Source organism: Mycteria americana, chromosome 1, assembly GCF_035582795.1.
Source record: "Mycteria americana isolate JAX WOST 10 ecotype Jacksonville Zoo and Gardens chromosome 1, USCA_MyAme_1.0, whole genome shotgun sequence".
Classification (NCBI taxonomy): domain Eukaryota; kingdom Metazoa; phylum Chordata; class Aves; order Ciconiiformes; family Ciconiidae; genus Mycteria; species Mycteria americana.
In genome coordinates this window covers 152,719,889-152,734,155 of record NC_134365.1, presented here as the reverse complement: position 1 = coordinate 152,734,155, position 14,267 = coordinate 152,719,889, and the positions used below count along the sequence as shown (strand labels likewise).

General features: G+C 42.8%; 1 protein-coding gene across 1 annotated transcript in view; it reads left to right on the top strand.

Moving 5' to 3' along the window:
* The first annotated feature begins 651 nt into the window (after positions 1-651).
* TGFBRAP1 (transforming growth factor beta receptor associated protein 1) overlaps positions 652-14,267 on the top strand; it is a 35,396-nt gene continuing 21,780 nt past the window's right edge. The window contains exons 1-3 of the mRNA XM_075524810.1: positions 652-823; positions 3,843-4,544; positions 13,354-13,548. Coding sequence (XP_075380925.1) covers positions 3,860-4,544; positions 13,354-13,548 — 880 coding nt within the window. The 5' untranslated portion in view covers positions 652-823; positions 3,843-3,859. The remainder of the gene's footprint in view (positions 824-3,842; positions 4,545-13,353; positions 13,549-14,267) is intronic.

Sequence of the window (14,267 nt, the reverse complement as noted above, 5' to 3'; positions counted from 1 at the left end):
CCTTCTACGACTCTGTGATTTCTCTTGGAAGAGCTGCACTTGCCGTCTGCATTTATCCTTTGTACCTCAGGTCTGTAGCTACTGACTGTGACTGAACTACAGCATTTAGAAACAACACACGGCTCTCTCCGGACCTGCCGTGACGCGGGTCACGAGTGGCGTACGTTGTTTGCACCGCAGGCACTGCCTGCAGCCGGATCTTCCTCTGCCTCGCTGTGCAGGTTGCATGCGGCCCCCGACGCTCAGCGCGCCTATCTTTGAGGACCTACTGGGCCGGCCGGAGTCCCGCGGCCCAGGGAAGGGGCCTCCAGTTACCGGAGCAGCACAAGGGCGCCGTTACCCTTCCTCGCCTCCCCCTCCGGGGAGACGGCTCCGAGGGTCCGGGCGGGGAGGCCGGGGCCATCCCGCCAACCGCTGCCAAAAGCCCCCCAGGGCGCAGGTGCCCTCACCGCCCAGCGCTGGGCACGCCCCCCAGTGGGCGTGGTCCGTTGAGGCCCCACCCCCAGCCGTTGGCGCCGGGACGGCGGGTGGCCCTCCCCCACGTGACCGGAAGGGCCCCGGCCCCTGTAGGTGAGGCGGCCCCTCTCCCGCCCTGGCCCCTCCCCTCCGGGAAGCGGTGACGCTAGCGCAGGGCGGGGTCTGTGCCACACCGGAAGCGGCCCGTCACCCCGCCCGCCGGCGGAGCCCCGCGCGCCGCGAGGCCTGGGCGCTGACAGCGCGGCCTGGGGCGGCGCTCGGCCCGGCCAGGCCCCGGCCGCGCACCGCAAGGCCTTGAAGCAGCGGGCCTGGCTCCCGGTGTGGCGGCGGCGCCTGGCGCTGGCAGGTGCTGGGGGAGGGCGAGCGGCAGGAGAGGCTCCGTCGCCTGCCGGGGCGGAGGCGGGCGCGCCGGGGGCCGGGGAGACGCGGGGGCCGCGGTGCCGGTCGCTGCCGGGCATGGTTGGTGCTGCCCGGTCCGGCCGCGGGCGTGTGAGGGGACAGGGGTGAAGCGAGCGGTGCCGCTTGTGCCGCCGCGAGGCCCGGCGCGCCGGGCAGGGTGCGGGCGCTCCGCCGTGCCGGCGCGCCCGGAGTGAAGCGCATCCCCGACCTCCCAGGGGCTGGTGGTGCGGCCAGCCCTGGCGCCGGAGTGGGCCGGCACCTCGGGTCTGTGGAATCATACCGAGAGGTTAATTAGGGCTTGCACGCAGTTAATGGCATAGGGTGTCGGAGTATGAGCGAGCAGTGCGGAGGTAAGGTGGCTAGGGTGCTGGTTGGCAGGGCAGCAGACAAAATGTAAAGGCAAAGCAAGGTATTAGTTGCTGAACGAAAGCGGGGGAGAGCTGCTTTCCACCTCTTACCGGAAATGAGTGCGTGCGGGCTTATTAGTGCACTTAAGGAAACAAAATTTAGTGGACTGATAACTTGCATGCCTATTGATTATTTTTTGACAGCAAACATCCCCATTATCTTGTTTTCCAGAGTTCTGAACATCGAAAAAGTAGCGTACTGGCTTCCATTTGTAACTCTGGCGTGGCCTCTTGCCCTTTAAAGGAACAGCATGTTCCGCAGAACCTGTTTCTTTGCAGTCCTCATAGGCCCCTGAGCTCTTATAAATGAAAACAAAATAAATGTAAAAAATAAATCACGTGTAGATTACGTATGTTGACATTGGTTGTTCTTAAAAGCTGTTTTCACAGCTTTTTTCCTAGCATGAATGTTTTAATTTCTTTGTTACCAGACTTATGTAGCACTATGTTATTTTTTTTCTTTGTGCTCAGGGATTGTGTACCTATTTTGATTTCTTTTACACTTACTTTTCATCTACTTTTATTTAGTAAGTTTTTTTGAGGTTTTTAATACATCTTGGTCAAGAGCAAAATTCTGTAGTTCTCCCAATGGCATACATTAACATTTTTGCCCTGGGCTACAGGAACGTTAAGTTGCTGGCAGCTTTACGTACGAAAGGTGCCTAACCTCTCCAGATGATAGTTTATCACTTCAGGCTACACACAAGCTCTTAAAAATGTTTGGGTCTTTTTGGCAGTCAACCTTTGGGCAGCCCTCTTTAACTTAATGTGTTTGGGCAGCCCTCTTTAACTTAATGTGTTTGGGCAGCCCTCTTTAACTTAATGTACTGTGTTTCTTTTGATAACGTTGGAGGATAACATGGCTGTGTTGCTAGAGACTTGCATTATCATTTTACCTTAGGCTATTTTCTAGTACTTCCTGGGTTTGGGTTTTTTTGTTGAAGGTCAGAACACTAATTTACACCCTAGGTGAGGACGCAATTTGAAAATGTCATGGCAGCCCAAACTAAAATCTTTTTAACTTCTGAAAAAAAATAGGAAGTTCTTGGCAAAAAAGGTCACTGCTATGTCTTTGTAACATGATTTACTTCTGGCTATGTTATTAGTTTGATCTAATTTTATTTAGTGGTTACTTGTGAGTTGTGTATCTTACCTTTTCTCACTCAGTTTTGGAAATTTTTGCCATGGTTTTCAGTGTTCTCTTGCAAAAGCAAAAGGGTTTTTTTAGATGTAATAATTTGGAACTAAAATCATTTTGAGTGTGTTTAGTTTCAGGATTGTTCACAAGAGCATCTTGTTGATGTTGGTCTCTCTGGTCCACAGAAATTTCATTTGATGTCTTATATCTCCATTGTACTTGTGGACTAGAAGTAATTGTATATGTTATTTGTTAAATCCATTCAAGATGTTCAGTGTTGTGTCTTCCCCTGTGTTGGCTAAGTGGTTGTTACAGAGCAGTCATGACAAATTAAAAGGTGATTAAACAAGGTCAGCAATTTCTCCCCTGCTCTTCTTTGGAGTGTTGAGCACAGCTGTCTGCTGGTTTCTTATAAAAATAACACAAGTCTGGAGTACAGTAAAATTACATGGACTGTTTTTAAAACACTAATAATTGCTTCATAAATTGCATCAGTCCCTTGACAGTGCTTGATTGCAAAATGGTAGGTATAGTTTGTAGAATGAATATTAGAAGTGCTGCTTGGCACTTAAACAGACTTTTGGAATGGTTGTGATAGTAGAGAACAGAAACTTTCAATTTCCATGATATTGCATCTTAAGCTTAATGAATGCTTTACAGACCATGCTTCCAAATTTGCTGTATGACTGTGCTTTTTAATTGCTGGTGCATATAGTTTGATACAGAGAATGTGTAAGTAGTACTGAATGAAACAGACACTCTGCAGGTATTTAAAAAAAAAAAAGCCACAAACCAAGAACTTATTATGAGTTGGATGATACCTTGTGTAAATTATTATTTAAGTGGCTTGAAAGTTACGTATTTCTGACTGCTGGAGAGTAAGGAATGTCAAGCATGTGTTAAAATGGAATATGTCTATGATATTTCACTAAGAGATCACGTACTAATAGGCCTAAATGAACTGTAAAGCAACGTGAGGTGTTAACTTGTAGCACTAAATGCCTTGTGGCTTCTCTAGAAATCTGAGAGCTGAATCTTGTATCTTTTCGTGTGCAGGTGATATAAACCTGTACATGGCAGGTTTATAAATCGTGAAGTACTGGCAGGAACCACTTGTAGTGCCAAAGTATCGAGAGAGGCAGCAATGTGCTGGTTACTTGTGGAGGAAGCATCACTTCAAAATAGCTGAGTGCTGTTGTGAGTCTGCTTCGGAATAGACGTGAAGTGGAGGCATACAATTCGATTAATTTCTGTGGTTATTAATGTGATCATTCTGGCTTGTGTAATCAGGTTGGAAATAGAGTATAGACTATTAAAAAATGCAACAATGAAGTTTTTGTATTGATGAATGTAAAATTGCTACCTCTGATATTTGATTATGTGTGTGGAGGTAAATAGTGGGTTTTTTTCTCTTTAATCAGATCACCCAGAAGACACAATGAGTGTTAAAGCTTTCAAGCTCGTTTCTGCTGTTGAGCGGGAGATGTTAATGGGAGACAAAAATTACATCAACATCGAATGCATTGAGTGTTGCGGAAAGAACCTCTATATTGGAACCAATGACTGCTTTATCTATCACTTTCTGTTGGATGAAAAGATCTCAACAGCTGGAAAAATAACTTTTGCTGCCACCAAGCAACTGCATAAATACCTGGGCTTGAAGAAGCCTGTGAGTGAGTTGAAAGCAGCCTCTGCCCTCACCAGGCTTCTTGTGCTTTGCGACAACACAATAACACTAGTTAACATGATGAACTTGGAACCTGTCCCTACTGGTGCTAAAATCAAAGGAGCCGTGACGTTCGCATTAAATGAAAACCCTGTGAGTGGGGATCCTTTCTGTGTCGAAGTCTGCATTATCTCGGTCAAGCGGCGGACCATTCAAATGTTCATGGTGTTTGAAGACAGAGTCCAGATAGTGAAGGAAGTGTTTACTCCAGAGCAACCCTGTGCTGTGGCTGTAGATGGTTATTACTTATGTCTTGCACTTACTACACAGTATATCATTTTGAATTATAATACTGGCGTCTCCCAGGATCTATTTCCTTATTGCAGTGATGAGAAACGGCCGATTGTGAAAAGGATAGGCAGACAAGAGTTTCTGTTGGCTGGCCCCGGAGGCCTAGGTGAGACTACGGATTGTAATTTTTTTTGCAATTTTCTCTCCATTTTCTCTAATTTTCTAATTTTCTCTCTAATTTTCTCTCCATTTGGGAAGCAAAGCTTAACCAATTAAGTGTTGTGCACAGTAATGATAATTTTATTTACAGGGCTATACTGGAATGATGAGATTAAAAGATAGATGGTAAACTTTTGGTACTAAGTATTATTATAACTCTCCTGCTTTTTTTAATGCACAAAACCCTGATTATTTGTATTTCAATAGTGTCTGTAGAAAGCTTCATTTCTGTATAGACAGCTAACAGTAGTAGTATCTTGCAGCCCAGAGTAAAACAATTGGTTGGTATCAAGTGAAAATTCAGAGGCTGATAGCCTTTCTGTAGTGACTAGCTGGACTGGCTCTGAGGAGCCCCATGCTGCTATAAAATTGTTAAATTAGTGTAGACGAGTTAATTTTTTCTTCAGTTGCTATTCAGAGGAGTTCATACGAAGTCCATTTTATGGGTTGTAGCAGATTCACAAATAGGTATGTTGTACTACAGTGCTAGTAAGAACTGTTAGTGGACGTAAACTGTATCCTAACTCCTGTAGAAGTAAAGTCTGTCCTAGCTGTAGATGTTGTCAGATACTATCCAGTTTTTATGCTCCCATTTGCTTAACTTTTTTAATAGTATTTTTCAGCTCTGTATTACAGAAAATGATACTTTAAGTATTGCAAAACCAAAGTTAGATCATGTGAAATAATGCTCTTGTCTAATAGACACATGATTATAAGGACTGCTGCTGCTGTTATCTGTCTAAATCAACATTACGCTGTGAGATCAGTAGTCTTGAGCTTTTTTTGGAAAAGCTGCAATATCCCAGAGCTGACAGACCACAGGCAGAATGCTTTCATGCTGTTTGCCATATGACTCTCCATTTAGGAGATGCAGTTTATATATCTTCCCTGGCACATTAGGAATAGCATGACACAAAGATCCACAACTATTTAGGCCCTTAATTCAGGGATCTACATTGGTTTTGGTTTTTTAATATAAATTGCAAAGAAAACAAGAGTGCAATCAGTTGTTTATATTGAAGTTTTGCCTTGTGACCAGAATGCAAGATGTATGTCAACTCACCAGTTTTTCTTGAAAGAAGTAGAGACTCATTAGAATATCAGTTTATGGAAATTAAAGATGTTCCAAGATTAACTTGTTTTTTTTCAGATGTAGGGCTTTTCCAAGTCATCTTGGTTCCCCACTTCTTATTAAAACTGTTAGTTACTTGAAACGTGGACACTAACCGTTTTTGGTAGTGCTATGAAAGTTAAAATTTGTGAATTGGCTGTCTGAAAGTATTCCTGTTTGACATGTTTCTAAGGGGATCCCATTCTTACTTTAATCTTTATTTATCTTTAGGAATGTCAAACCAGATTCTGTTCAACTGGTTCATTTCTTTTTTGAGTTAAGAAGAATAGATATACTTTCAAAAGCATAATTGTATTTAGTCAGAAAGCAGAATTTTATTTAGACCGACTTTTGCTTTTATCTGGTGTCCTGGAAGAGAGCTATACAATAAGACCTTTACTCATAAAATCCAACGTCCTAGGGTAAGTAGATTGTCCTGGGGTTAAAATATCAGCAAATGCACTTCTGCAGCTCTAAATGTGCTATAAACTTCCCTTTTTCCCATAATACAGGCAAAGTCTACCTTGTACTAGCTCAGAAACCTTACAAAGACTGCTTGCTATGGATCGTATAGTTTTTTCCTTGCCTAATTCAGCTTGTGGGGTTGTTTTTAATCATCTCTTGTCTATTCCCTCCCCACTGTTGTTTTGATTAGTACTATCCATCTTGCTGTTCTTCCTTGGTAAAATTCTTAGTGTCTTTAACACTTGTGTCTCTGAAGTTGTGAAGATGGTTGAGCATCTTTATAATATATAAGCATTGTATATCTTGGCATTTGAGGTAGGCCTGTACTGTAAAGTGAATGGACTTGGAAAGGCTTGACGTAAATCTTCAATTCTAATTTTGGTTTGCTTTTGCATGTCTTATTGGTTAAGACATGTTCGTTTGGCCCTTGGTAGAGCATCTATGCTAAATTCAGCCTCTTTTACTGAGGTGGATGTATTCTGCGTTAATATATTTGGCTTTATAGTGTTTGAAGTGACATTTATCTAGATTAATTTGCTTTTGAGTTAAGACTGGAATTTAGAATGGCAGAAAGCAACTGCTTAAAATGGTAAACATAAAGTAAAACATCTTTGAGTTTCTTGGGTAGGTAATCTTTTTCCTTCTCTGGTCTCTTTGTGTTTAAATTGGTTGTTAGAATAGTTCATAGTTGATCCATAGACTTAGCCGTTCGGTACTTTGCTGGCTCTACTTGCAGTTAGTATATAGCTCATTCTTTCAAAGGGAGGAGGAACTTCATTTTTGATGCATCTTCATTCCGTCCAGTAATTAGTTCATTCAGAATTGAAAATCTATTTTTTCTGATTATGTATGAAACTCTGCTTACCAAAAATCAGTTTTTCATTTCTTGAAGCTCTTGTTGCATGTTTCTAATCAAGTTTCCTGCTGTACAGAGGCTTTAAGTTTTTAAAATTTCAGCAAACAGTTCTTGCATATTGGCACAGGGCATGCTTCCTAGCACCGGCTGGAGCAACTACCCCAAAACATCAGAGGCGTCGACTCAGACTGAGCTCCCAAGAGAGGGTGCAGCTCTTCAGGTCTTGAGCTGAAGGAAGCGCCTGGTGCCTCTTGCTGAGACTGGGGCAGGGGAAAATTTTGTCCTTGCCTGCAGGAGATGTGTGCTTGGTTGAGGATTTGTGTTGCCAAGTAAAGGAGATGCAGGAGGAGGTCAGCAGAGTGCATGGCATCAGAGGTGACAAAAAGGAAACTGAATCTACTCCAGGACCCAGGAGTGATCCTGAACCCACAACTGTACTGAGGGAAGGGCATGCTGAGTCTCTGCTTGTTCTGTGATGGCAAAGGCTGGAAACTTGTGACTTCTCGTAAAAGGAAGAACTCTCCTTTGCCTGCAGATCTGTATCTGTAGAATATGTTCAGTGCTCTGGTGGCAGACGAGGAGCAGGAAGCTCTGTCCAACAAATCATCTAAGCCTGTACAATGCAGCAGCACCAGGAGAAATTAGTGAGTAATAGTAGTAGGATACTCCCTCATATCGGAGATGGAGGTTTTCTCATCAGTCCTGCTGGTGAGGAAGAACAGCTTGAAGAGGAGTGGGTGGATCGTGCAGGTCACCAACTGGTTGCACAGCTTGTGGTGACAAGGGATTTGGCTTTTACGACTATGGATCTGCATTTAAGGAAGAGTTGGGATCCACCAGGCCAAGTGAGGCAAAAGCGTTTTTGTGAACAGGCTGACCAACCTGCTGAGGAGGATTTAAACTAGGAATGGTGGTTGTAGGCTGAGTTGGCAAACAAAGAGTGCAGGATGATGCGGATGAGAGACTTCGTAATCAACAAACACGGCTGAAGAGGCCTGGCTTCAGGCATATGCACACAGAGAAGTGTGTACAAAACAACAGGATGGTGAAAGCTCTCTCACTTTTTCTGGGAAATCAGCACAGCTATGTGTTAACAGCTGAGGTGGGGGTTACCATTACATAGGAGCAGGAGGAAGGTGTGCTGTTGTGCCTTGGGACAACGGAGGAGGCCGCTGAGAGTTTATGGTTTAAGGTTAGAGGGCAGACTAACATTTGTGACATTGTGGTGAGTGTCTGCTACAGACCACCTTATCAGGAAGAAGATGTAGGTAAGGCCTTCTTCAGATAACAGGAAGAAACCTACATTTGCAGGCCTTGGTTCTTAGGTAGCACTTGAACCACACCAGTACCTGCTAGAGGGGCAGCACAGCAGGGCAGGAGATTTCTGGAATGCATTGGTGTTAACTTCTTGACACAGGTGACTGAGGAGCTGATGTGGGGATGCGCTCTGTTGAACCTGGTTAGGGATGTGCATGTCAGGGGAGCAGCCTTGCTGCAGTGTCCATGAGATGGTGAAGTTCAGGATCCTGAGAGAAGGGAACAAGGCAAAAAGACCACAAGCCTGGACAGCAGGACAGCAGACTTTGATTTGTTCAGGATCCTGCTTAAAAGAATCCCACAGGATATGGTCCTGGAGAGATGGACTACCTCCTCCAATTTCAAGAGTGGTCCATCCCAATGAGCAGGAAAATAAACAAAGGTGGCAGGAGGCCTGCGTTAATGAACAAGCAGCTCTTGACTAAACTCAAATATGAAAAGGAAGCAAATGAGGTGAAAGCAGGGCCAGGTGACCTGGGAGGAATATAGAGACACTGTCCAAGCATGTTGGGGTGGGGTGAAGGAGGCCATAGTCCATCTGGCATTGACTCTGCTGAGCACCATGAAGGGCAACAAAAAGAGCTTCTACAAGCATACCAGTAGCAAAGGAGGGTTAATGGATGTGCACTGCTGAATGGAGCGGGGGACCTGGGGCCAAAGGACATGGAAAAGGATGAGGTGCTTAATGCCGCCTTTAACTCGGTTGTTACTGTTATGACCTTCCTTCAGGAAACTACAGCCCCTAGGACTGGTGGGAAAATCTGGAGCAGCAAAAACCTGCCCTCAGTAGAGAAGGATCAGGTTATGGAACATTTAAATAAACTGGACAGACAAATCCATGGGACCTGATGGGATGCACCCATGAATGCTTGAGGGTGGTCAGTGTCATTGCAAGGCCACTCTTGATTATCTTTGAAAGGTCATGATGATCAGGGGATGTTCCTCAGGACTGGAAGAAAACAAATGTCTTCACTCCTGCCTTAGATGAGCAAGAGAAAGGATCCAGGGAACTACAGGCTAGCCAGCCTTACCTTGATCCCCAGAAAGGTGATGGAGAAAATCCTGGAAGCTACTTCCAAATATACGAAGGACAAGAATGTGATTTGGGGTAATCAATATGGATTTACAAAAGGGAAATTGCCTGACCAGCCTGGTAGTCTTCTGTGATTAGATGCCTACCTTGGTGGATGAGGGGAGAGCAGTGATATTGTGAACTTCAACAAGGCTTTTGACACTATCTCCCATAACATCCTTGTAGACAACAGATGAATAATGAACTAGAGAATGAGGTGGATTGAAAGCCTGGCTCAAAGGTTTGCAGTCAGCAGCGCTAAGTCCACCTGGAGGCCAGTCACTAGTCGTGTACCCCAGGGGACCAATAGTGAGGTCAATACTAATGTCTTCATTAACAACATGGATGGTGGGGCAGAGTGCACCTTCAGCAAGTTTGCACATGATACAAAAGTGGGAGGAGTGGCTGATATGCTAGGGGATTGTGCTGCCATTCAGAGGGACCTTGACAGGCTGGAGAAATGATCTGACAGGAACCTCATGAAGTTCAGCAAAGGGAAATGTCAAGTCCTATACCTAGGGAGGGGCAGCCCCATGCACCAGTATAGGCTGGGGGCTGACTGGCTGGAAAGCAGCTTTGCAAAGGGGGACCTGGGAGCTCTGGTGGGCAATGTGACCATGAGCCAACAATGTGCCCTTGTGGCAAAAAAGTCCAGCAGCCTACTGGGCTGCATTTAGTGGTGGACTTGGTAGTGTTAGGTTAATGGTTGGACTCAATCTTAAGGGTCCTTTTCTACCTAAATGATTCTGTTAGGAAAAGTGCTGCCAGCAGGTTGAGAGAGGCAAATTTTCCCCTCAGTCCTAGTGAGACCACGTTTGATGTGCTGGGTCCAGTTCTGGACTCCCCAGAATGGCATGGACATACCGGTGGATTTATGAATGGACCTTTATGAGGGACCAGAAAGACAACTAAGTGATTGGAGCACCTCATGTGGAGAGGCTGAGAACACTGGTACTGTTCAGTCTGAAGAATAATGCTTGCAGAGATCTTATCAACATGTATGGGGAGAGTAAAGAAGACAGAGCCAGACTGCTCAGTGGTATTGCATCCCGTGAAAGGATGAGAGGCAGTCAGTACAAACTGAAATACGGGAAATTCTGCATAAACATAAGAAAACAAATTTCTCATTGTGGTGGTGGTCAAACCAGGAAACAAGTCTTGGAGAGGATGTGGAGTCTCTGTTCTTAAAGATACTCAAAACCTGACTGGGTGAGGTCTCGAGCAACCTGTTCTAGTTGACCCTATTTTGAGGAGGGGAAGTTGGACTAGACAGTCTCCAGAGGTCCCTTCCTGCTTCAACTATTCCATGACTTTGAGTCAAAAAATACAAATTTTAAATACCTAATTTTAGTTTATTCCTTTTGCTTTTCCAGAATAAACTCTTCTCAGTGTTACATGGTTTGAACAGTTGTATAGTGATTGAGTAGACTACAAATGGAGTTGGAGAACTGAGCCTTATAACAAGCACGCAGGTACTAAGCACAGTCATTCATAGGAGGTTATGCAGTGCCTTTTCTCATAGCTGATGACACTGCATAAAGCGGAGTAGTGTCTACATAAAACAGTAACCAGCATGTTTTCACCCACTCATAGTGTTCCTCATGCTGTCAACTTTTATGATAACTGAAAGATTCCATATTCCTTTTTAAACAAGTAATAATAATAAAGAAGTTTTATTTCCATTTTTACAGATCTTTTCACTAAGAAACTTTTTGTTTTAAAACAAACAAACAAAATCTACAGTCTCTATTGCATAAAGTCCTGAATAATCTGATCTAAGTTGGCCCTGCTTTGAGTGGGGGCAGGGCTGGACTGGATGTCCTTCAGAAACCCCTTCTGACTTAAATTATTCTATGATTCTGTAAATTTCTAGATGTCTTAGTGCTGAAAACAGTGTAGCTGTGTCTTGGGTAATTCTTGTAACCTTTGGATAGCATATGCGTTTTTAATACGGAATTGATTACTGGCTTCATCTCAGTTTCATCAAACGTGTTCCTGTGCTATAGAAAGGCCATGGTTTCTGATTGTAGTTGTCATGTTTATTGTTATTCTTAGGTGATGAGAGCTGGATGAAGACAGAAAATGTATCATTCTACCACAGAAGCCCTAGCTGTTGAGGGCAGAGGGATGCAGAGGGACATTGACTTGGAAAAGTACTGTGCGTTGTGCTGCATACCCTTTCACTTCCATAAAGGATTTTTTAAAACTACCTAAAAAAGAGCTCTGTCATTTAAAAAAAAAAGTTTTTAAAATCAGGTTTTTATAATATTTTTTTTGAGAATGTCAGAGACATAGAAAATTCTAAGAATTAATATTTCAAATATAATTAGCCCTGAGTTTACTACTGGTTAGTATGTATTTAACTCAAGTTTTCTCCCACTTTTTGAAATGGGATTATAGCACAGAGTAACAACTGGAAGGCATTAAAAATGTTTAGTGCAGTCTGCCTGGCCTAAAATTCCACTTCTGGTCTGTAAGAATATCGAGATCTATAGAGGAAATGGGGAATTATATATTATGGCAAAAAAAAAATATTTTCTGTAAGGCGCTTTGATTGAAAAGCTGATCATTATAGTGAAAAAGCAAGTAGCATTACTTGCTAATAGTCAGATGTGAAATTTTAATTTTGTATTGCACCTTTAGTCAAGGGAAAGGGCTGATCATTTCAAAGGTGCTGTAAAGGATCCAGAAGCTTAGTCTCTATACCATAGTTCTGTAAAAATCTACAACCTTCTTTTTTCCTTCCCCTTGCCTCCCAAGATGGTTCTCCTACCCAGCTACCCTTACCTCATTATCCTCTGTTTGGAAGAGATTTTGTAAATTGAATAACATAATCTTTTAATCTCCTTTGTCCTTTAGAGCTTGGTGTCAAGTGGCTCATTCCTGCCAAAGAACAATTTTCATGAGCGTGTCTTTTTAATGGCATGAGAATGCTGGTTTTAAGGGGAATGCGTTCATGTTTAGAACAGAAGTTTACATAGTGCTCCAGTATGGCTCAGCTGGCAAACGGTTACTGAATGAGGTCTGAAAACTTTGACTGGAGTTTTTCTTCAATCAATGTCTCAGGAAGAATTGGAGAATACCAAGTAGCATAAATAGAACCAGTGGCATGTGGTCCAAGAGCAAGTCAAACTTCTATTAAACTAGGAGAAAGAAGGAAGACAGAATAGACAGGAGGAAAGATAGTGGCAAAGAAAAACACAAATTAACTGAAGATTTAATATGGTTATTTTGAAGGCAGCATAGGAGGTATCATTGGGATATTAAAAAAAAAGTCTTTACTCTGTGCTTGGCTTTTGGGAAAATATGCTTTATACACAGCCTCTGCATTTTTTTTCAAATGATTGAAAACACAGATGCCTCACAGGAAGTGACTTGTCCCAAGGAGCCAGACCCTCATTCTGTGAAAATTTTGCTATAGCAAAAGTGAAAAAGTGTAAGTAAATGATTGTCTGTTGACTAAAATGCTCTTTAGACATTTGACACTACAAGGAACAAATATGCCTGTATTGCCAGATAGGTCAGGTAGTGCAGGCCTGCGGCTCCTACTAAGGCAGTATTATTTGAATGCTGGATCTCACTAAATGTTAGTGTTTTGAAATGAATTCAAACCACATGGCATAATTGGTATTTAAAACATCTGAAACTTACTAAACTTGAGTAATTCTTGCTAGTTTCTTTCAGTATTCCTCTCTTTTCGGTTTTTGGTGTTGTCTGTTTCTGTGGTGAAGGAGACAGAAAAAAAATTTGAACTGAACTAACCAACAGGTCTGTAATGTCCAGGGAGGTGTGATGCGCTGCTGTCGTGCCACCTGATAGTGCATCTGTTCTTCTGAAACTTTTTATTTCTGTACCTTGGTACCCATGCTTCGTTTTGGGAAAACAACAGTCTTCAACTAGCACGAGCCTCAGGCTTTGTTTTTCCCTTTTTGTAGGCATGTTTGCAACTGTAGACGGCATTTCACAGCGTGCCCCTGTCCATTGGTCAGAGAACGTGATTGGAGCAGCTTTGTGCTTTCCTTATGTGGTTGCTCTTGATGATGAGTTCATTACAGTGCACAGCATGCTGGACCAGCAGCAAAAGCAAACACTGCCTTTTAAAGAAGGTCACATTCTACAGGACTTTGAAGGTATTAAAAAGGACACTTTTTTGCATCAGTAATTCTAGAACAACCACTGCTGTGGGCACAGTCACTTCAGTTTGTTTTTTTAAACAAAATATGCAGCAAGCATGTTAACTGTTGAAACTTCTGTTGCAAATGCTTTCCTGATTAGATTCCTGCAGACTATGATAGGAAAACTTTAGTCATCCAAAATTCCACGCTTCTAACAAAATGTAAGCTCATTAAATGTGCTCTAATTGTCAAGTTAATTGTTGGGTAGGAGTCTGTGAGGTTAGAGCTTTTTCTTGTAACTTAATTATTTCTTTCAAAGGAGCAATGTTAGTTTAATGCTACGAGTCAGTAATTGTGAGCTACAGGTATTTGTCCATTGGCTATCCCGATAAAGTTCTAACATCTTAAAAATTGTTCTTTTGTATTCCTGTCTAAAATATCAGTGTAAGAGGTTTAAAAGGGGATATTTCAGAAAGAATTGTTAAACAAAAAATACAAAAATTTCTTTTGATCTGTTCTTCAGTTAAAAACTGAACTGTGGAATACATTGCATTGCTTTTTTTTTTCCCCCTTCTTCCAGGAGAGCTACAAACTCTAGCACTATGAACTGTATGTTACTTGCTACCTTTGATGTACAGCTTACAATTTTCTAATGTAAGCCTGTGGAAATACCTGGCAGTTAAAAGTCCCTATTCTCTAGAATCTGGGCAGTAGTTTCAGTGGTGGCCTTTACA